We start from the raw sequence: 23,913 nt of genomic DNA, 5'->3' as shown, positions 1-23,913 counted from the left end.
CCTGCACCAAACAGAAGTAAACAGAACATTCTAGAAAATCCCATCTTCCCCAGAGTAGGTGTGATAGGGCTTGCAAACAGAACTTTTACTCCGTGTGTTACCAGATACGCCTACAAGTGGGAGCATGGGATATCAAACATAACAAATATCCCTCCCCGTCCCAAAAAGTTCCCTAGAAGTTCACTCCAGGACCATGCTATTACATTCAAAACAATGAGGGCCTCCCAGAGCTACTGGGGGAGCCTAGATGCTAACTGCAGACCTCAGGGGTCTCAGCCAGTGAGAAGGCAAAATTACAGGGATCTATAATTTTGGGACATTCACAGGCTTAGCTTTGGACCTGATTCTGGGGTGCAAAAGGGTATCAAGCCCATGGCTATGAATTTCTGTTGTCTCCCCAAGGAGGAACACTCCAAACTGAACCAAAGCTGATTTTTAAAATAAGCAAACCATGACCTCATCTTCCACATTTTGCACCTGCTCCTCCTACAGTGAACACACATGATTTTCAATGTCCTCTTCCAAAAACATCCACAGTGCCCTAATGTTTTCGGAGTAACTCTTGTCAGGGAGGAAACTGAAAAATTGACTACCCATAGGTGACAGGATCAAAATATCACATGCATGGTTTCCCAGGGCTGCCAAAATAAAGTACCACAGATTGAGTGGCTTACACAACAGAAATTTATTGTCTCACGCTTCTGGAAGCTAAAAGTCCGAGGTCAAGATGGTGGTAGAGATATGCTCCCTCTGCGGTGATAGGGAAAGATAAACCCCTGGCCTTGATCCTAGCTTCTCGCAGTTTTTTGGCTTTTGGCAGCAGAACTATCTTCACGTGGACTTCTTGTGTGCATGTCTTTGCCCTTATTATAAGGACATTAGCAATACTGGATTAAGGTCCAGCCCTACTCCCATATGACCTCATCTTGAGTAATTATATCTGCAATGGCCTTACTTCCAAATAAGGTCACGTTCTGAAGTACTAGGGATTAGGACTTCTACATATGAATTTTGGAATGACACAATTCAACCCATAACATCATCTAAGGTAGTTTTGAATTCAAAATCAAACTCAAGAAAAGGAACAGAATGAATTGCCCAAAAGATGGCCTCATAGTATAATTGCAAATAATAGTGTGGATGATTTATCGTGTTAGTGGGGTGGGTGGGAAGTTAGTATGTTGACCCTGAAATCTGTTGCTTGCAACGGTGAATATATGATCATTGAGGAGGCTGTTGGCTGGCAAGCAGAGAGGTACACTGGGGTCTCTACAGAACCCTAATGGCTATTCATCGATTTTTAGGACAAAACCAACATACCGTGTTTCCCCGAAAATAAGACCGGGTCTTATATTAAGGTTTGCTCCAAAAGACAACTTAGGGCTTATGTTCAGGGGATGATATCCAGAAAAATCATGCTAGGGCTTATTTTCCAGTTAGGTCTTATTTTCGGGGAAACACGGTAGGTATGTGCAAAAATTTAGTGTTGAAGGAAACTGTGAGTTACAAAGAGTGAAAAGCAACCTCTTGAGGACATTCAAAACACTTTAAACTCCTTGATAATTAATCTCAAAGTGCCTGTAGGTCTAAAGCTCTGGCTAGATGTAAGTTTGCCAAGGGGATTCTATATTAAAATTGGATACCCTTCTATAAGATGAGGTGGGAGCTTTTGTTTTCTTTGTCAGTTTGGGTAGGTGGAAGCCTTATAGTTTGTTCTAGTCATTTTCTTCCCTGGTGTCTATGATTATAATGAGGAGGTATTTTGTAAAGCTGTAAACCATCCAAGAAATTAAGCACCAGACCACGAGACAAGGACCAAAGTATAGCTCTGGGTCAGATTTGAGGTAGGATAGCTCAGGAGTTAGGGGCACGGACCGAGGTGGCAGACAGACCTGAGTTCAAATCTGTTTCTGTCTCTTACTTAGGTGACCTTGGGCAAGTTACATGGCCTCTCTAGGGCCAAGATTTCTCACCCACAGCTGTTCTTTCTAGTTGTAGTAGGTATTAAATGAGATAGTGGATGGCAGAATGTCCATTATAGTAGCAACTGCTCAATACATGGTACCTATAATTAGGCCAGAGAACTAGGGAGTGAACCTTGAAAAATCGGGCTAGTCTCCCTCCCTTCTGCATTGTTAACTTCTCAGGTGTTATGAGCGTGGGGAGCCCAGGAGTCCAGGAGTCTTTGCCTCATTACTTGATTCATTTCCATGCTCTCTTGAAAACCAAGCAGTGGGTCCTGGCCTTCTCCTTTTCCCACCCCCATATCTCAGCAGCTCCCAGGTAGACCTTCCCTCACCGGGCCTTCCATCATTCAGCATGCACACATGACTGCACCATCAGAGAAGGGACTTTCAGAGTTAGCAATGTTCATTGGCAAAAAAGTTAGGCTTGCAAGATTTACTTCCTCAGCTCTGCAAAATTTCCAGATGCCCAGTCCATTTCCTCATTTTCTGTATTCCTGATGCTCTAGGGCTTTGATTCTTGATTTAGGGCCTTGAGTCCAGAAAGACTGCCCCCTCTCAGGGCTAGCTAATTCCTAGAGATAGCAAATGATTCCTCTGAGAGTGTGCCTTTGATATGCAAATCAACCAATTCAGAGTCCACACCCCCAACCATCTCCTTGATCAAACTCTCATACACTAAGCCATATGAATCACCCTGGGCCAGGTACTGGTCAACTAGAGACCACTCTATAGCTCAGAGCCTGCCCAAATTATTCAAACTACCCAAAACCCCCAATAAAGGCTTTGGGCCATGCTCTCCCCACTTCCCTCTCTGCCTCCTGACTGATGCTGGTGCTTCCCCATGTGGCCCTGCGTGATGTGCCGTGACTCCTATTTCTAGGAATCTGTGAGTATAAACTTCTTCTGTCATGACAGTCATTTCCGTGTCTGCGTGTCTCACCATATTTGATTGAAACAAATCCTGGGCACACTTTAGAATACTCAGGTGTAACAATCAGTGACCCCACAAACCTGTTCCTTGCATTTTTCTCCTTGTTCCATTCCCCAAGCTCCTCAGCTTCAGCTATTTCAGTCCAGATTCCAACTGACCACATCCGTCCAAATATGTCTTCCTGACCACAGATCATAGAGTGGGTCACTGGACTGGGCACCCAGCAGGGAGTCAGAAGAGAGAGACTGAGCCCCAGCAATGCCAGTTATCACTGTGGCATCACTGGAACACTGTTTCACCTCTTTGAGCTTCTGGAATAGTTAACACCAGCCCAGATAGATCGAATGAAATGTTTCCTAGATTCACCCCTAATTTGCTAGCAAAGGCAGCTGCAGCTAACCTCTCTCCTGCCTTCATTCCCCCATCCTGGCACACTTACCCAAGGTCACAAAGCTGGTTGCTGGTGGACCTGTGCAGAGAACCTGGAATCCCAGAATCAGTCCACTGCTTCCTCCATCACACCCTCCTTGGAGCTTCCATTAAAGAGTCTAGTTTTGTGCTCCACTTCCTCTCGTGACCATGGGCCCTTCACCTTTCTATTCCTCTGTATCTTCTTTCTTTGCAAAAATGGGCATCATCCTATCACTCCCTCCAACAGGTAAATTAAAATTGCCATTGAATCCTCCCTTGGTAGCTGGAAAACAATCTCATTTCAGGGATCCGATATGCTTTCAAAGTGTGAGGCAATTTTGCCTTTTAAAGACTCCACAGCCTTAAGCAGGATATGGGAAGAGCTTCCTGAACAGATACAAGAAAATTTACCCAGTATAGGAAGAACTTCTCCAAGGTTGTAAGGACTCTAGCCGCTTCTCGGACAAGAAATTCCCAGTCTTCCCAAACACCCTCCACATATAATAGTCATTATGATGCTAATGTTTATTGAGAACTGTTTATTAGACATAGTGCTAAGCCCTTGCTATGAATTAGTTCATCATTTAGTCATTGGTATCAAGGGTGTTATCATTACCACGTCACAGACAGGGAGTCTGAGGCTAAGAGTGATAATTTTCCCAAGGTCAACTCGCTTGTAAGTGGGAGAGCCTGAAGCGGCAGCACCGACTGTCTGGCTCCAGAGCTGGAGCTCCTGACCACTGTGGTTTCTGCTGGATGTCCTCTCTCTGATCTTCCTTCTACTTCTCCATCCATATCAGCTCCCTTCAAATGAGACAGCTGCAAATGGTGGGGGGCCTAAGGGACAGCTTTGGGAGGGCTTCCTGAAGCTTCATGGTGATGCCCACTTTTAACCTTGAGGATCCAGCCACTGGGGCCTGGAATCACCTCCTCAACACCTTATAGCATCATGAGTGCTGTGGTGGTGAGCCCACTCCTTTTCTAGGAACAATCTCTAATCCTAAGTAAAATAACTTCTCTTCAACATCCTTCCTTGAAAATGAGCAGCTTCTCCCTGTCACTGCCAGGCACGCAGCCATTGGCTAAGAACGTCTCTTCAGTCAAAGAGGCAACCCAAAGGAAACACTGGTGAGAGTGTCTACTGAGGAAGTCCTCACACCTGCCGACCAGCCCTGGGCTCTCCTTTCCCTGCACTGGCTCACTGAAACTTGGACCACATTGTATGTGACTGATGGCTTCTTGTTGACACTCCCCATCCACTTTCCACCATTCTCCACCCGGCCCTCTGTCCCAGGAGGCTGACATGTATGGACAATATCAGTGGGTTCCCTTGGCACTGGCTTCTGGCTGGTTTCTGCCAGTGGAAAGCTCTGATAGGAGACTGAAGGGAAGGCGAAAATTAAACTCAAAAGTGTTTCTGCTCTGATTCTCTCCCTTCAGGGACTCCTTGGGTTAGATGTTTCCCTCATCAAAAGGTCAGCATGATTCTCAAGGTGGCCTTCTTTCCATGATTCTCTCATGGAACAAAAGTTATGCATCTCAGAATATCTTTGAACTTCTCTTTTCTTGTCTCTGTCTTATATACACATTACTAAAAACACTGGTGTGCAATCAAGGGTTAACTCAGCAGGCTTGAGGGATTTGACCCTGTACATTCCAAAGAAAGTACTGGCTCTTGACCGGCTCCTGGGAGGTAACCTCTAGGCCTTTGGAATCTCCTGCCTGATAAGAGTGTTTTTGTATACCTGGGGTCTTAGACCATACCCGATAGTTTATGCTAACAGTGTGACTTAGGGTGGGGGCGTGGGCTGTGGGGTATTAGTTTGACCTCTGGAAAAACTGGACACGGAGTAACTAAGGTCAGCTACACAGGTATTCCCTGCCTAGGTTACTGACTTACAATAAAAACCCTGGACACCGAGGCTTGGGTGAGCTTCCCTGGTTGACAGTACTTCCTACGTGCTGTCACACATAATTACTGGGAGAATTGAGTGCTTTTGTACAACTCTGCCGGGAGGGGACATCTGGAAGCTTGCATCTACTTTCTCCTGGACTCCACTCTGTGCACCTTTTACCTTCGCTGACTTGAATCTGCATCGTTTCACTGTAATAAACTGTAACCCTGAGTATAAAAGCTTTTCTGAGTTCTGTGAATCCTTCTAGTATATCACTGAAGCTGAGGGGGTCTTGGGAACCCCAATTTATCTGGAAAATAACAAAATAGTCCAATCATAACTTGCTGCCATTATGGGTGGCCACATAGGTAGAAAACAGAAGTATGCTCACTGAGATCGATGCAAGTGGATCTTGCAGGAAAGAAACTAGGCAGGGTGGGGGTGTGGGGGTTCTGAAGACATTTCTAAGCATCTCAAGGAGCTTCTGGACTGTGAGTCTGTGACTACAAGTGACATGGGACAGGCAGATGGAACACATCACCCAATCTTTGGTGTTCTAATTGGAAGTGAGATGCTGGGAGCTCATGGAGAAGGTTTCAATGTGGCATTTCTCATACTCTTGTGTCACGTACTATTGCTTTTTTTCTACCTTAAGTTTCAGGAGAAAAGGACATACTCTGAGTCTGAGTCCTCTAGGAGAGAATGACACAAAAGAAAAATATAAATACCACAAAACTTCAACTTAAAGAGTGTCTTTTCCCTTTACAGGATCAATGTCATTAGCTTCTTACCACAGCCGGACTCCTAACCGTCTACAGCCACAGATCCGAGCATTAGACACAAGCGAAACACACGGGTCCCGCATTCAGCCCCTGTGCCAGCTGGCGCTCACCCACTCACCTGGCTCCACTGACATCAACTCCGACCATCAGCTGCCCATTCAGGGAGAGGATCTCATCACGCAGTCGGACCTTCCCACTCTTCCCTGCCGGGCTGTTCTTCCTCAGCTCTGTCACCCAGATGCAGCCCACATCCAGCACGGGGCCCTGGTGGGTTTTCCTCTTCTTGCCCCCTCTGCGCTTTTCTCCATAGTCCCCGAAAACAGGGATGTTCCCAAAGCTGAGGCCCACAGTCTCCGTGTCCCCCATCTCCTTGGTGAGGTACACAGTACAGATCTCCATCCCCGGGGGGCTGTGGTCAGGTGGGACTGTAGTCTCATCCACAGCAAAGTTCAGCTGGATGTACTCCTGCAGCTTCTGGATGGCTGCCTGGCAGAGCCGCTGCTCCGGTCCCTCCCCGCCCTCCCGCAGGCTGTTCTCCAGCCACTGGCAGAGGAGGGGCAGGTGCAGCACAGCATTGTCCTGGGTGATGGGCATGGTGCTCACTCCCGGACACCAACATCATGAGAGGACCTGCTCCTGGGGGCTGGACCCCACAGGGTCCCGCGTCCCTAGGGAACCCTGGCTGTCATCAGCTTTGCCTGCGTTCATGTTCAGGCTGGCAGATGAGGGATGCCTGCTCAAGGCTGGGCTGTTTGCCTTGGCGAGAGGAGGACGGGGCACAATTAGAACAGTAGAACAATCCTTGCGCCTGGCGTGCTCAATGAGGGGAGGAAGGAAGTATCTGGCACGTCTTTGCTTGGGTCACATCACAGCAGAGCCCATGCAAATCACCTGGAAATGGGGTATTCCTTCAGCAGCGACAGCATGACCTGCCCCTGGAAGAGGACAAAACAAAATATTCCTGTCACAACAGTGAGACTTCTGACACAGAACACACAGCCTCCTGTATCACAGAAAGGCAATGTTTGCTGTTTTGAGCCAGAAACTTAATGCCTCTCCCAATTCCCCAGCTAGCTCCCTCCACCTTGTACACACACACACACACACACACACACACACACACCACACACACACACTCCTCCCCACAGACAGAAACCTCTGGAATGCTGACCTTCTCCAGGAAATTTCCTTGATCAGCAGGGAAAGGAGAAGACTTTTGCCAGGACATGCTCACATCCAACCAGGAGGCCATGTGACAAGACTCCCTGGAAGATTGAGGAGTGCATCACGATATATTTAAGAGCTTATATTCCTAGGAAGGTAAAAAAACTATGTCTATCTGCTTGATCCACCCAACTGCATACACAGGAAGGCTCTCCATTCCAGAACTGTGTTTTGACATTGTTACCAAAAGCAGAAAGAGCCAATCAACAGCACAGAGAGATTCAGGTTCTGCCCTAGGACAACACCAGTTCTAAGCGTAGCTATGCATCCCATCTTTATCATGTAGATCCAGAGGGAATCGCGTCCCTTGGCATCCTACAGCCCTTAGTCTCCTCTCTACTTTTCTTTTAGCAAATCGATGAAACCAACCTAATCTTAGGCCAAGTCCAAAGCCTTCTCCTCCAGAGAAATGTGTCTCCAAACTTCTGGTGAGAAGACTTTGGCCCTTCCCTGGCCTGTCCTTTAACACACTGCTTGCAGCACTGATGCACGCACCAGCCTGCACACCAGCTGCAGCAAGCGTGTCTCCCCTGCAAAAGCTGGCGGCAGTCTTGCCCCCGTTGATTTCTGCACAGTGCCTGGCACGTAATTAGTTCCTCCAATGAAAGGTTAATTGAATTTCATCACCAATTCTTCTTCTCTACCAAAGAAAATTTTCACCTCCTTCCCCCTGTAAATGCAGAAAAATGACCCCTTTCATTCTCTTCTCTGAACTTCACTTTGGCCCAGAGAAAGTCAATATAAACTGTGCTGTCGAAGATGGAAAACATTTTTAGCTTTCTCAGGAAGTGATTTAACAAGAAATAATAATAAATGGGAGAGGTGTCAGAAGCCATGTCAATAATAAATAACCTGATTACTCATAACCATAAAAAAATGTCCCGTATAGTAAGTTTTGATTTTCCAAAGAACTCGAGTGCCAGCTATTAATGGGTTCCAAATAAATCAAAAGCTTAGCAAATATCATCTACATACTCACATGCCTATTGAGAAGAAATGCAAGATGAAAGGAAAGATAATCCATAAAGGTACAAAAATTGAAATGTTCCCTTTGGCCAAAATAAGTAACACCTTTCACTGAAAAGTAAATCCACACAGACATTATTAAAATCTTATGAATAAATCAAAATATTTTCCATCAGGCCCAGCAACCTTTATGAATTCCCTTTTCCTCATCTGTAAAATGAGAGAGTTATGCTAATTGATCTCTAAGGTCTCTCAAACACCACAGAGAGATCTCCAATACAGTGACCGTGTCATACTCAGCAGTATACTCCCTACCCAGCACAGTGCCTGCCATCTTGTAGATCCTCAATGATTTAAAACAAAATTATAATGGTCTGTGATTCAAGGTGTTAGTCACAGTTCCGATGGTTCCATTCATATGAAAGCAGAGTAAATCTTTAAAGAGTATCTTGTCCAAAATAAGTCTGATGAAGAAAACCAAACTTAAGATTAATAGAGACTTTCTTTTCCTGATGTCAACTAGTATTTATTCAATATGTGTTTATTGAACATCAATTAAGAAGCAGGCCTTGAATTTGGCACTGGGAATATACCGCCAATAAGGCAAAATCCTTGCCCTGAAGGAATTAGTAGTGTAGTGGGGAGATACATAAATAAATGGAAACCAGTATGTAATAAGTCTATGACAACCCACTTAACAGAATCGACAAAGGTACACTCCTGGCCATGTTCATGTACTATAAGCTCCCAGCCCCTGGCAATGGATGCAGACCTAGGCATCTTGTGCAAGCTGGAATAGAGTTCTTCCTGAGAACTGAGCACTGGGACCTAGAGAGGAAGGGTCTAGTATTAAGTATGTGGTGGAAACTATAACTTTTGAACTAGGGATTCTGGATGGCAATATTCTAGCTGCTGAGTTAACTGAGTAACAAAGAAAGCCATCCTGCCAAGAAATAAAATAAAATTGATCAGAAGGCAGAGGTGCAACACTGGGGAGAGAAAGCACTCTGGTTTCCCATAGCAATCCAGGTCTTAGTTTCAGCCATCAAAGATGGGGCTGCATTGCTATCCTTCCCTGTAATCTGAAAAACCATTATCAATCCTTACGATACATCCCATTTTAAAAATTTAACTACTTAAAAAAAAAAAGAAAAAAATGTCAAGAAAAACTAAAACAAAAAACCCCACAACTTTAAATGAAAGTAAACTTTACCTTGAGTTGTTTTCTGTACTTTGCAACTCAAAAGTTGTTACATGATAGATTGGAGGTGAGCAAAGCTGATTGGCTCAGCTTGGAGCAGTTGTCCATCTGTCATCCAATCAGTTATTGCCAAGGGGGTGGGGTCATGAGATATCAAAATGGCTGCCAGGACCCCTCCCTCTGACCCTGAATGTGGTAAAAGCAGGGAAGGAGTTTTCAGAAAAGAAAAAATTATTTCAAGTATACAGACACCTTCACAGATATTTAGTCTTATTTTGGTGTTCAGGGGGTACACAATTTTTCAATTCCATACCTATAATTGGACATTTTGTATCCTTCCAGTCCCCTATTCTGTCAACTCCTTCTCCTGGGATTTCCTATAAACAAGGGAAGTAGAGGCATTCTGATCCACTGCAGTAATCTGAGATGTCTCAGGGTATAAGAAGAGATACAAATTTTGCAATACTATGAAAAGTGTGGTTCTTCCACAACATCCAATGAAACATTCCAGTGAACAAAAAGTTGACCTGGAGATGATACAGAACAGAAATCTGCAAACGGTTACAAATACCAACATCCCTCCATGGCTGATCCGTGCAAAGTTCTAAAAGTTTCTCTGATCCTTTTGTAGTTCATAAGCGTGATGATTGGGTGGTCACACTTTTCCGTGAGATGGGCCTCCCACAAACCTTGTTACGACATCGGCGCATTACCCGTCTGACGTGAAAAAAAATAAAAAAATAAAAAAATAAAAGTTTCTCATCCTGAAAATCAATCTATATCAACAGTGAGCAGAATTTGTGGACATGGAGCTCCACTGCATGGTCCAGCTCACTTTTGTCTGTCATATAATTCTCCAATTAGAGACTCATTTCAAGCAAACAGCCATGATAATTTAAATTAATTTTGAGTAGCCTGAAGCTGACAGCCTTAGCATTCTAAATAAATGCTTCTGTTACTGAAGTAATTTGTTGATACTATCTTTAGAATCTACCAACTTTCTTGGGTCCCCCTTTAGCTAAGTCATGCATTCACAACAGGGTGATGTTTCTCACAAGGGGGTGAAAATTGGTTTGGGGGTAGAAGACCAAAAAAAAAAAACTTAGATATTATAATGGTTAGTGCCCCCCCACACAAGCTTAATCTAACCTGAAAAAAAATCTCATTCCTTAGTATTTAATTTCTTGTGTTAGAGTGAATTTAAATTATTTTTTTTTTCTGGGGAGAGATGGACAATAATGAAAAAGACTGAGAAACACTGAACTAAGTGAAACCAATCATCTGCCCAGAGTCACAGGCCCAGAGTCACCCAAAATCCAGAGGCTAAATCCTGAACAGGCAGGCGGTATAAAAGGGTCCTAGGGTTTATCCAGACCTTGCCGTAAAGTTCGATTCGCAGTGCGCTGTCTTGTACAAACTCCCTCTTTCAAACTGTCCTGGATTCCTTTCATCTTCCTATTCTGACCACTGCTATGTGCCAAGTTCCTAAACCTTCATCTTGTCTCCCTACCTTCTGGACTGAGTTCCTCTTTGGACTTTCAGAAAATACTCACATTTTTAAAGGAAACCAATGTTGATAACAAGGAACCAATGTAGGAACAAAAACTCATGCAATGATGGCGAATTAGTAAACGTAAAATACTACGTCAGATGGTAATTAGTACACGAAGAGAATTACGGTAGTGTCAGAGGCTAGCGAGTGAGGGAGATAGGAGGGGATCAGGAAAGGCCCTTCTGAGAAGAAACCTGAATAAAGTGAGAGGTTAAGGAGAGAGCATACCTGGGGGAAAGTGAAAATAACCCTGAGGGGAGAGCCTGCTCAGCTGCCTGAGGGTGAGAGGGGGTGGGTGTAGCTACGAAAGAGGGAGTGGGGGAAATGCCCACGGAGCCTGGATGCTTCCCCACTGTGTTGTTCTTGCCTCACAAGCACCTTATAAAACAGGGACATCTGAGACGGGTGGTAGATTGTGGGGAAGGGGAGTTATCACTCTGTGAGGGGTGTAAATGTCTAACTATTACATTGTTTTGTACACCTGAAACTAATAATAAGACAAACAAAGAAACAAGGACATCTGACCCCATTTTACCAACACTGCCTAATGGCTAACATTTTCTGAGCATAACTACGCATCAGACACGGCTCTAAAGGAGCACTATGCATGGGTTACTTTATTCCCACAGCAATACTGCAGGAAGGTATTGTCAGTATCCCCCTTTTAAAGGCTCAGATAACTACCAGAATCAGAGAGGCTAATTAATTTTCTCATGGTCTCACAGTAAGTAACAGAGTCAGGACTATTACCCAGACCCACTGCACTGGGCCGTGTTCCTCTGTACATCAGCATGTTGCCTGCCAGCCTTTGACAATCTCACCCTTCTAAACTCATACCTGACTTACCCAGCTCGGCCCCCTGCCTGGTAATCCCTGCTCCAGGGCCACCAGGGGCCAAGTTATGATTAAGAAATTAAATAGACAAGCAGCTTGTGTCAGAAGCTGGTGGCTATCTACCTGATATCCGTTCTCTTTCTTCCTTTATTTTGTTTGGCATGGCGATGTATTCAATAAAAGCCCAGCCTCTCTTGGGGGTATGAACAGTTTACAACATAGTTCTGTCCAATGAGATGAAAGTGGAAATTGTTGGGTGAGACTAACTTATACCAGCCTTCCTTGAGAGAAGAGCAGAAATGAAAGGAAAAATAAATCCCCATGTTGTTCAATCATTGTTATTTGGATTTTTCGAAATCCAACCATTTAACTTGATAAAACTCCAAACAAGTAATATAATGTGGTACCTAAAAGTGGGGGAATAGAAAGTAACAGAACCTAAAATGTGGAATTGGATGAGCAAAGGTGGGAGGTGAGGCAGATGCCAAGGGTTTGGACACTACAGACGGGAAAGTGACCCTCGCTATGTGATGTAAAATATTTGGTTAAACTGCCAACTGCTGTGCTTTGGAAAGTCATTGACGTGTTGACTGAGGCTGTGGCGTTAGAGAAGATGACGGGAACATTTTAGAATATCGGTAGGTGACTTGTCACTCTCAGCAAACTCTAGAGCTCCTCATCTCAACCGACAAGGGAGATGAAAGAAATATCACTTTTCTAAGGAAGGCACTCTTGACACTCAGCCTGCAATCTAAGTTGCCTGAGAGGCCCGCATTCCAGACCCTTGCAGGGCTAAGAAAACCAGCTTTATCAGAAGGGGGTGGGTGGTGACCCACAAGGCAGAGGTTGTAAGCCTGCTGCGTACAAATTGTGATTACTCCCTGGAAGCCATTGTTTCAACTGTTCTGGCAGCACACGTTGAGTAGCACGTGTTAAGTTAAAATTTAGGGAGGTGGGCAGAGCTCATAAGCTAGAAAGGAAAGGAAACAAATCATCAGGAATTGGCAGGCAGCCTACTCAGTTTGCGGGGGAATTATATTGCCCAAATACCCAAACCTGGTTTGCAACAGCCTGGGAAGGTTAAACCCCAGTAACAATCTCACAACTCTTCCTCTCCCTCTCTCTCCCTGGCCATTCACATCATCAAGAAGTAGGTTGGCAAGAAGGAGGTTTCCGGGTGTGGCCCCGGAAAGGGTGTCCTTCCCATGCCCACCACAGAAGTGGCCATGGAAGACAATGAAGGAGGAATAACCTCCCAGAGAAAGGCAAGGACCATGGAGCGCAATGAGTGGGAGTTCCTGCCACGAGTGAGGGGCTGGGCTCTTGCTATCTGTGCCCAGGACAGTGACTGCTGTGTTTTCCACCATTCCTTTTATAAATGGAAGTTTTTATTGTAGTTACACGATACCTTCCCAGTATTGCATGTTAGAAGTGTCGAGGCTTGGTCACAAGGAGTTAGATCCAGAACTGATGGAGAGGACAACCGATCCTTTCCCAGAGATACAGGGCTCTCGTCTTGATACGCTAACTGGATGAGGTTTGGGTGCCGTCTTCTTGGGAATGGGAAGTCTATCCCATTCAAGGAAAGAAGGGTATGTCTGAGTAACCAAGAGGGAACTGTGGCTAGTTGCCTACACAATATTCCTTCTCTCCTCTTCTTTACTAACACAAATCCGTCTGTGTTTGAGGAGCAAGTACCCAGACAGGAAACAATGTTTCTTGGTGCCCCTTCAGAAAGGGGTGGCCATAACATACAATGTTGGCCCATGAAGTTATTGGGTGAGGCTACCAGAAAGTTTCTTTTCTTTTTTTTCTTTTTTCCCTTAAAGTGCATATGTGATGGCTGGAGCTTTAGCAGCCATTTTGTGACCAACCATAAGGCAATGGCCTGACATCCTTGAGCAGCTGTACCAACCCTAGACATTCTACCTCTAGATTTCTTGTTACATGAGAGAAAAATAGGCCCTTACCTGTCTAAGAACTGTTAATTAGACATTCTGTTATAGGTGAACAAAGTCTCTAATTAATACATTGCTTTAATTCACTCTTGACCCTCAGATTCAAGGTTCAGAAATGTAATCCTAACTGTTTCAACTTCAGCCCTGCTGCTTTGGCAATTAGCAGATATTATTGACACCATGACTTGGGGGCAGCAAAACAAACAAACAAACAAACAAAAACTACAGGACCTGTTCCTGCCCTTGAAAGAGCTAAGAGAACACATTAATTCATCCACTGGTTTACTAGGACCATTGTGCAGTCCCAGGGTTACACACAGACCCGCAACTAATTAAAAAACTGCAAATACAACTGATTGTGGCTTCTTCAGGTCGACTTACGTTTTGGAAGAGCAAGATACTAGTTAATGTTTAACTACCTACATGGCTGACTCTAGACTAGCTGGATGGCTGTGCACATGTGACAGAAGAAGAATTTGATCTAGCCTTTGTTTCATACAACAAGGGTTGATTGTGCCAGGCACTGTGCTAAGCGAGAGAAGGAAAGATGGACAACCCTGCGGAGGTTGTGGCCCACTGAGAAAGAGAGTATTCCATAAACTGTGTGAAGGGCCATGTAGTGGTACACTGGTGGGGGGGGGCACATGATTCTGGAAAGTGAGGTTTTCCAAGATCTATGCTGGGGTTTTAGGGGATGAGAGGTGTTCCCATACGAATTCGAGAAGGAGAGGACCTAGAGCAGACCTTGTGGATTGCCGCATTCAACCTTCAATTTTACAGCTGAGAGAAATGCTCATCAAGAAAGGACCAAGGTCCTTCCTTCAGTTTCTGGATCTGATGACCCTTGAAGAGCAGGGAAAAAGAAAAAATCTGAGTGAAATGAAAAAGAATGACCTGGAAGCTCTTTTGACGACCTAATACTTGAAGATATTGTGTGTCCTAAAACATGGATTATTTATCCAAATAACAAAATAAGGGAATGAGTACAAATTGCAGAAATTCATGGAACTTCATGAATGTTTTTTACTCAAGATGAGTGCAAGAAAACAATTGGGGACCAGAAAACTAAAATGAATACAAATTATGTCTGTTCCCTAACTATTTCTAAAATATATTTACTGTGGCTTCAAATACTCAAACAAGTTTGCACACTTGCAATTTAAGATTGCTTACTCAGAATTTGGCCAGTTCTAGATTAATATTTCTGGGGTGTAGGTATTTCAACTCAGAAAGAACCTAACGATTGGGGAAACAGGGCATTTATGAGGTAATGTATATACTTGTGAAATGGCAATCAATACTTCGAAACAGTTGCTAAGTGACTGAGACAATCACAGCTTCTGTGTTAGCAGCAAGTAAGCATGAGGTCACTGTGGTTGCCCATTTTAATATGACCCTCCTATTCACTTTGTATGGATTGGGCAGCCATGATGCCACCAACCTGCCATCCATAACCCTATAGATCACGCCATCAACGTATAGCATGTGTTATAATGAGTTCTTCTTCAATTCCACTGGAGTTACTTTTTTAAATAATTATTTTACAATATTTTACAATTATTCCTTTCAGAACCATTGCTTCTGGTGTTTAGGGTATGGAGTACATAATCTACTTACTATATATATTTAAATTCTCAGCGTGTGACTGCGTAGGATCTGACCTCATCATTAATTAACAATGACTCAAATATTTGTAATAGCCAGTAAGCTACTCTGCCACTAGCTACCTGTAGGTCCCCAGACAAGTCATTCAGAATTTTTGAGCCTCAGTTTCCTTATCTGCCAAATGAAGTGATTCTACTAAGCTTCCTCCAGTTCCAGCACTTTCCTGGACTTTGGAGCTGAATTGGCAAGTCAGGGATGGAGTTGCTAGCCTCATTAAGAAGCATATACACAACACAACACAACACATGGAATTTTTAAACTGCAGAAGAGATGGGCCAAATTGCTTTATCAGATTTTGAGTATCAGCCAAGACAAAGGGAGGAAGAGGGCCCCTGGGGTCGTTTTACATTCAGCTCTTCCAAAAGACAAGAAGAAATATATCCTACTGAATAAAAGCTCTTTGGAGCAGCAGAAAGAAACAAGATTTCAAGACAGGGGAACAAACTTGTCTGGGGGGGAGGGTTCAATAGGAAAGCGGGTGTTTCCACTGAGGCCCCCACAGACTCGCCAGTTTGGCAAGGGCCTCAATTGTGCAGAGACCGGCCTCCATGCCCTCTCCTCCAGGCTGCTTGCAGGATCCAGGGCTGGAGTGCCTGGTGTGAAGACAGTATTCTCAGAGGAAACCAAAAGATCACAGAGCACAAAGGTTCAGCCCGTGTGCCTCTCTGAGAAGCGTCCCCTTTTCCCAGGCCTTGCTGTGGGAAAGGCCTCAGACAATGGTCATGAGAAGGCAAGTCAGAGACCCTGGGAGTGAGAGAAAAAAGGAATCCTCATCTGACCTCTTCCAGGCAGGAAATCAGAACTAAGGAGAAGGAAAGATTGTGAAGGAGTGTGATATGCCAGTCCTCTCACTCTCAACAGCGCCCACAGAGACTCATGCGCCATCTTGGTTTTAAAAGGGGTGGGAGAGACATAAAGATAGAGAAAATAAGACAAGAGGTGGCAGAAATGGAAATGAACTGGGCTGGAAATCATCAAATGGAGGTTCAACTCGGGGCACTGCCGTGAGGACATTGGGTAGAGGTCTGGAGAAAAGAGGAGGTTGGACCTACTATCTTTTGAGATCCTGCTGTTGCTGAGTCAGTGGGGGGGTGGGGGGGGGTGCTGTGCACAGGTAAAAGATGTGGCCGGGGAAGGCGACTGGTAGGCCAGGGAGATACCACAAGGTGACCCTGGTCTTGGTCAACTGCCCCCATTCAAGTCTTCAGGTTCCCAGCTCAGAAACATGAATTCGGTCTGCAGTAGAAGAGCATCTGCCTCTCCAGTGCAGATATACAGTCAGCAGCAAGAAAGCTTCTTCATTATTTTTCAATTGGAATACATTTATCAAGTGGGCAGGATGTTTGCATCAACCTGACCAATGCCTGCTTTCCGTGCAGGCAGGATGCAGAGGAAGGCAAACTTCAGAACGAGGAGAACTAGATGAGCATAGGCGGGCCCCTCTGTCTCCCACTCCAGCCTGGGCTTTGCAAAGGAAACTGCCCACTTAGCCAAGACTCCCTTCCACGAGACAACACCGAACAGGCATCACTAACATATGGCTCCTGGCGGTCTTCTTCCCCATTCTCTGCGCAAACTACCTCCCTTTTAGTCATACCCCTTTGTCCAAACTACATACCATAACATCAGTAATTCTCTGAATTATAGGCACAATCAAATTTTAGTCCATCCTCCCTAAGATGACTATGATTCGAGTTTTGGATTCAATGTGTTTTTATGGACAATTTTACAACTTGGGTTTTCCTGAGGCTGGCTATTCAACTGTGTATGATGTATTTACTATCATGTTTTCCCAAAAATAAGACCGGGTCTTCCATTAATTTTTGCTCCAAAAGACGCTTTAGGGCTTATGTTCAGGGGATGAAGATGTCACCCTGAAAAATCATGCTAGGATGATTTTCTGGTTAGGTCTTATTTTGGGGGAAACACGGTAGTTTAATTTTCAACAAAGAAACTTGTCTTCTGTATTTCTAAGTTTAGGGTTGTGGGGAGAAGTCTCACTATTGCCCCCAAGCACCAAGGACACCTTCCAGATTTAACAAAACTGCAGGGGACCACAAAGCGGTCACACAGCAGGCACTCCGCAGCACAGCTTTGATGCGCTCAGAATGGTGCACGTGAGAGCGTGATTGGAGGCAGGACAGGAGGAACAGAACCAAAGTCACAGAGGAAAAGCCAGGGGCGTCCATATTCTCCTTCCCACTCTTGGCCTGGAGCCCTGCTGAGGGGCCTTATGCTGCTGAAATTCCAGACAGCTCTAGCATGTCCCAGAGCCCTTTGGCCCCATGGCAGCGCCTCTCACAGTGACACAGATGGGGGAACAGATTGAGAGGGGACCTGCGTTTTCAGTTGACAGTCAGAGCATTAAGTGTCCATGACGTCACTCAGCAAAAACTCATTTCAGATGGGAAGCAGGTTCTTACCCATTAGGCAAAGCCTCTCGGCAGGAAATAGAATTAAAAACAAACAAACAAAAAAACCCTTTCAAGTTCTCTTTATAGGAGATAATGCAGGCACTGGGGCACATCTATATGAGGGGGGAAATGTGGACAGTTGGGTGCATTATGGGTTTCAAGTTTTAAGACAGAAATCTAGTCTTTACATGGCTAAGCCTGTAGAGACAGGTGCTGTGGGAAACAGATGCTCCCAGGTACCCTGCAGACCTGGGGAATTACCGAGATGAGCAAAATGGCCATTACCTGCCACCCACCAAGTTCCGCTGAAGCGTTTCCAACAGGCTTTAAGCACCGTAGTCGGATGACTCCAGGTTCAGGATCATCCCCCTGGGATGCTGGGCACGGAGACTGTGCCAAGTAAGCCTCTAAAGGAATCCTGTGAAAAGAACTGAAGGCCTGTTCTCAACTTGAAATCACAAGTCTCTCTGCCTGAGGAGGTGATTAAAAACTTGGCCTACCTCCCCACGCGATGCTCTTGCATTCTGCCTGGCGGGCCCCGGTTGCTGGCCCTGCTCTCTCCTGCTCTGTCTTATCATTACCCTTCCTTCCCACTGCTCTCCAAGTCTCTCCATTATGCCTTCCACCCAGGTCCTTTCCCACGAGTCTCATGGCCAGAAAAGAAAGGGAAAGAGAGACGCCTGTGCTTCTGGGGTTCCTGGGTTCTACAAGATAAACACTGGTTAAGCCCAGGAGGATTCCTCAGGGAGGAAACATTCATTCATTCACTCATTCATTCAACAAATATTTACTGAGTGCAATAAACAAAGTGACATTCTTATTCTTACCCTCAGGAACTTAACGGCTGACGCATTCTTCCCAAGCTGAGCTGAGCCTCAGAATCACTGGAGGCCATTCACATATCTGCATTTTCTAACAAGCATTTCAGGGAACAAGGATGTAACAGGGCTTTAGAAACTACTGGTTAGGTAATATGAGAGGTGCTGGCTACTCCATGATGCAGGATGGAGACCCTGGAAAGAAAGTCAGCTCTAACATCCTAATGTTTCAGGACACCCCTCATTTCCCACATAGGGTTGTTAGATTTAACAAACAATAATATGTAGTGGCCGGTTAAATATGAATTTCAGACAAACAAGTAATGTTTTAGTTATACGTATATCCCAAATATTATAGTATCTTATTATATGTATGCCCCATGCAATATTGGGGATATACGTATACTAAAATTTTCTTCCTTGTTTATCTGATATTCAAGTTTAACTAGGTGTCCTGCATTTTATGTGGCAACCTTACACCCACGCCATCCGAAAAGGAAGCTCTTAGAGTCCTTGAGCGGCATGCCTTGTCTGCCCTTTGTGAAGTAATGCTACCCAGCATCTTTGTCTCTGCCTCAACAAGCCTTTCACTTCCTTCTGGATGTAAATACCATCCCTGGTCCAGGGGCACCCACACTGTGCAGGCAGAGAGTGAATGAGTGAGTCAGCTTTGGGATCATAGCCTACCACCTTACTCAGAAGAACTTCTCTTCCTGGCCCCCTGTCATCTCAGCCTCTGGTCTCCTGTGCCCAAATCTGTTACGCCCAGCCCAGTTGCCTTCCTCGAATGGCCTTGCATGCCTGGACTCTGTTAATACTGGTCCTCTCTGGCCAGCTGGCCTCCTGTCCCACATAACACAGCTATGTCATGAGGATGAAAGGAGACAAGGACTAGAAAAATGTTTGATGTAAACACAAGAAGTACTCTACCAGCGATTGTCAAACCATGATCCTAGGACCACAGCCTCCTATAGGTTTACAACCATAGCTGCTCTGCTTTGATCAGTTTTGCTTATTTTTCTGGGTAAGATTTTATTTGAACAAAGGTAAGTAGCTAAAAACTGTTTGAAAATCACTAGAGTATACAGTTGGCAACCAATTCTATGGCTTATTTTGAGTTGTAGAGGGCACTGCTGACTGTCTACCCAGCATCCGTTCCTGCTTCCTTACCCCATAACAGAATTCTGCTTTTTGTTCCGGAATCTATCCACCCTCTTCTACCCAATAGGTGCCTCAGCTCTAAAGATGGGCCTGACTGACCAATGGGAACATCCTTCCCTTGCCAGCAGTGATTTCAGGAACGGGCAGGTGACCCAACAGTGTTCAACGAGTCACGAGTTGACGCCTTCTACACATCTTCTGGCAAACCTTGCCTCACTCTGAAGAGAAAGGGCTAGACGCGATAATGCCTCTGCCTGTCATCCACAATCAGATGGCCAGAATTACTGCTGCCATCGTGATACCAGCCTGAGATGAAGCGTAAGGTGGAGGATGGCAGAATGGGAGAGGAAATGAAGTTGGAACCTCGATGACATTGTGGATACTGCGGAACCATTGAACACCATTTCTGTAGAAGCTAGTTTGGGTTGGATTTTTATCACTTGCATCCAGAAAACAACCTGTTATAGATGTGGTTTTCTGCTTGGAGCTTCTATTAAAAGGGAATGTGAAGACAGACATGCAAATTTAAACTGAGATTAGCAGCAATAAAGGTGGATATGCCTGCCTCTATTTCTCACTCAGAGGGCAGAAATGTGCTTACCCTTATTTCTTTATGGATAATACCCATAGTAGGAGCAGAATTGACCAGCTTTGCCTTTTCTGTGAGTTTGAGTAAAAATAAATCTAGTTTAATGTTTGTTGATGAAGTCTCAAAAATGAAAATAAATTTACTCCTCCCTCTGGAAAAACCTTCATATTTAAGCCTCCTCAGAACCATGAGAAGCAGCACACGGGGTATGAACTGCCTTCTGCACTTTTCCTTTGGAGCACGGGCACAGGTAGAGGCCAGGGGCCCGCAGGCATCTAAAGGTGCAGAATCCCATAGTCCACAGGCAGAACGCTGGGCACCTACACCCCACTCTACCCTCATGCATTTGACTTTTCCTGCCACCTTCCCCTCCAGGGAGTAATGAGCTAGCCCCCTGGTTCTGAGGGTGGAGCTCCCACTCTGGAAACTTCCTACCTATGCCTTCCGTTTCAAACATTTCCATAAACCTATAAATCAACTCTTCAGAAGAGGGCTGGAAGGCTGACTCCGGGCTGTAGACTCCGAAAAAGTGAGTTTGCTTCTTAAGGATTCTAAATAGTACAGTAAAGCCACTAGAAACTAACAACATCTTCAATCCACCAGCGAAGACACAAGTAGTGGAGGGCTATAAGCCAGGGGCTCTTATTCCAGTACAGTAAGACCAAAACATATAAAGGAGGAAAAGAAAATGTAATATGGATTAATCATGGACACCAATGAAAACAAATGCATGAAACTGGCAAGAGGATGAAAACAGACATACCAAATCGCGGCCAATTCATTCCATAAATATTTACTAAGTGCCTCCTACCTTGGGCCAGGCATAACCACAAGTTGCTAAAAATACAAACTGAGTAAGTTCTGTTTCTGCCCTCAAGAGATTTCCAATTTTCCTTGGGAAAACAGACCCATAAATAACTTAAGATAAACCTTAAAGAATGAAAGAATTCACAAAGCGGGAATTGCAGGAGATGGGAGTGATTTACACAAGCCGATTCATATGGAATTCTCAGAGTAAACGCGAATGTAGTGTGTTCATGCAAACAGGAAAGGGGTGCCAGAGAGGGTGTAAGAGGATGGTGTTGGGGGCCTGGGGGGCGATCAGTGTTAAAAACAGATTACAGTTTTAAAAAACATTTTTTATTATTAGTTTCAGATGTACAGAACAATGCAATAGACTTTTACACGCCTCACAAAGTGATAACCCCATTCCCCCAATCTACTACCCCTCTGACATCGTATAGAGCTGTTACAATTCCATTGACTCTATTGTATATGCTGTACTCCACATCCTGTGACTATCTATCTATCTAACTATCTATATATATAACATTATAGTTGACATTCCGTATTATTCAGCTTCAGGTGTGCAGCGCAATGGTCAGACATCTCTTCATGGACTGTGTAGATGTCTGACCAAAAGCAGATTACGTTTGACCTGCCCTCCTGTTCCAAGGAGTTTGACCTTTCTCACGTAGGCAATGGGTTTTGGTTGGTGGTTGGTGGTAGTTTTATTTACTCAATTATTTAAGCAAGGCAGTGATATAACCAGATTTGGGATTTCATTTTAGGAAAGAATCCATATGGGGAAAAGGTCATCACAGTGAGGAAGTAGGTGACAAAGTAGTTTTAATTGCATCTCAATTGTGTTTAAGAATGAAAACAATCTCTTTGAAGGATTTTCATGAAAATAACTGATCTCATCTCAGGGGAGTAAGGCTATGAGTGTTTTTTTACTTTTACATTTCTGGATTTTCTAAATGTTTATTAAAATATATTACTTTGCTGATTTAAAAACAAATCGTGTGTACGTAGGGATACAGATTGAATGAGACTAGACAGCAGGGATGCTGGTTGGAAGACTGTCCTCAAATGTGATATAATGACTGCCTGGAGCAGGGCAGTGCGGAGAAGGGACAGGGGTAGTTTCCTGGAACATTTCCAAGGCAGAATTGACCAGTCTATGTGATGACTTGGAAGTAGGTTGGTGGGAGAGGGGCTCGAGAAGAGGAGGTGTCAAAGATGACCGAGGGGGCTGGCGAGAGCTGGGGGTTTGCCCCACAGATACCCTGGATGCACACTGGCTCTGTCCTTTGCCTCTCACACTCCAGGCATCTGGATTTGTCCCTCTTGTCAGAGATCCAAACCAGACTCTTGGCTTCCTCTGTTCGCGCTGGTTACACAAGTAGGGGGGCAGACCAAGCCTTTCCTTCTTACTGTGACAGTGGACTCCCACCTCCCCTCTGCCCACGCACAGCACCCTGTTCCCCATACCTATTAAGAGTCTTGGCCAGAAACTCCCTGTCTCTACTCACTGGGCCTGGGAGAGCCAGGTTTGCCATCAGAAGCTCACAAAGCTCAGCCTCTTTTAAGGCAGTTCAAACTCCAGTGTGGGAAGACCTTGGCTCCCACTCTTTTTCCACCTCGTCGACTCTTGCCACAGGTGTAGTAGGCCACCAGCTCAGGAAGGCCAGCGCATTACCCCGGAGCCAAGCAGGCCATGACTCCACACACACTGCTGCTTTGTGAGTGCAGCTCTCCACTCCCTCTTCCCCCTGCGGTTTCCCAAAGCTCCCATTCAACAAGGAAAACATGGATGTAATTAGGAGGTTACTCGTGGGCCAAACAGTTGCAGCCCAATTCTCATCAGACAGACAGGAGGGGGGCCAATTTCCATCAGAAAAGCCAAGGGAAATGAGTGACAACTATAGAACTGAGCTGGCTGGGCCAAGGAGAAGGAGCTGCAAAGGAGAAAATTGCCTCTATTCAGCCAAATCTGTCCTGGGATAATGGACTACAGAATCAGCTCCAGGCCACCACATTTTCTTTTGCTTGATCACATTAATCTGTCTTTTTTTTTTTTTTCAAAGACATTTCTATTCATGCCACCTGATAAAGTGCGTCTACTCCATCCTCATATGAGGATCTATGGAACACGAGAAATGGGCACATTCTAACGAGAGGGCAACATTTACCATCAGTGGGGTAGGCTACGATCCAGCTCTAAATTCCAAAAGGAAAACAATTTTGATTCAAAAAGTAATTTGACAAAGACAACTTTCAAAAATTTAGGCGTAAAGACGATGTTGGGAGGGAGAAAGGCCAATTTGAGAACAGAACTTGGTCAACAGTGTGCTGGAGCTGGCTCTCGCTGGTTCCCAAAAGCGGACTGGTAAATTTTCAGGTATTCTGCGAGTTGTTGACATCACATTGGTAGTTTGAAATCAGCTATGGTGGAAACATTTACACCATGGAAATTGGCAGATGGTACAAACCAGGATGGCTTCTCCCCTAGGCATTTGTTAAACATTTACCAGCACTATGATCTTCCTTTCATCTAAAGGTCTATTTATATACAGATTAGTGTGTGTGTGTGTGTGTGTGTGTGTGTGTGTGTGTGTGTGTGTGTGTAAAAAGTCAGGAAGTAAAGCAGCTGAAACATTAACGTTTTAAGTCTAGGTGGTGACACTAACAAGTAGTTTTTAATCTTTTACTTTACCTACATTTTTACTACAGTGAACATAGTGAACATGTATTCTTTGTAC

General features: G+C 44.7%; 1 protein-coding gene and 1 non-coding gene across 3 annotated transcripts in view; one reads left to right on the top strand and one right to left on the bottom strand.

The window, feature by feature from the left end:
- PDZD2 (PDZ domain containing 2) overlaps positions 1-23,913 on the bottom strand; it is a 329,192-nt gene that overhangs the window by 209,097 nt on the left and 96,182 nt on the right. For both annotated transcript variants that reach the window (XM_033110376.1, XM_033110377.1), the window contains exon 2: positions 6,105-6,921. In XM_033110376.1, coding sequence (XP_032966267.1) covers positions 6,105-6,580 — 476 coding nt within the window. In that variant the 5' untranslated portion in view covers positions 6,581-6,921. The remainder of the gene's footprint in view (positions 1-6,104; positions 6,922-23,913) is intronic.
- Positions 9,997-10,100, top strand: LOC117025382 (small nucleolar RNA U13). The gene has a single exon (XR_004423595.1). It is a non-coding gene; the product is annotated as a small nucleolar RNA U13 (small nucleolar RNA).

Source organism: Rhinolophus ferrumequinum, chromosome 7 (genome assembly GCF_004115265.2).
Source record: "Rhinolophus ferrumequinum isolate MPI-CBG mRhiFer1 chromosome 7, mRhiFer1_v1.p, whole genome shotgun sequence".
NCBI lineage: Eukaryota > Metazoa > Chordata > Mammalia > Chiroptera > Rhinolophidae > Rhinolophus > Rhinolophus ferrumequinum.
Note: the sequence above shows the minus strand (reverse complement) of the source record. Positions and strands in the feature narration are given on the sequence as shown.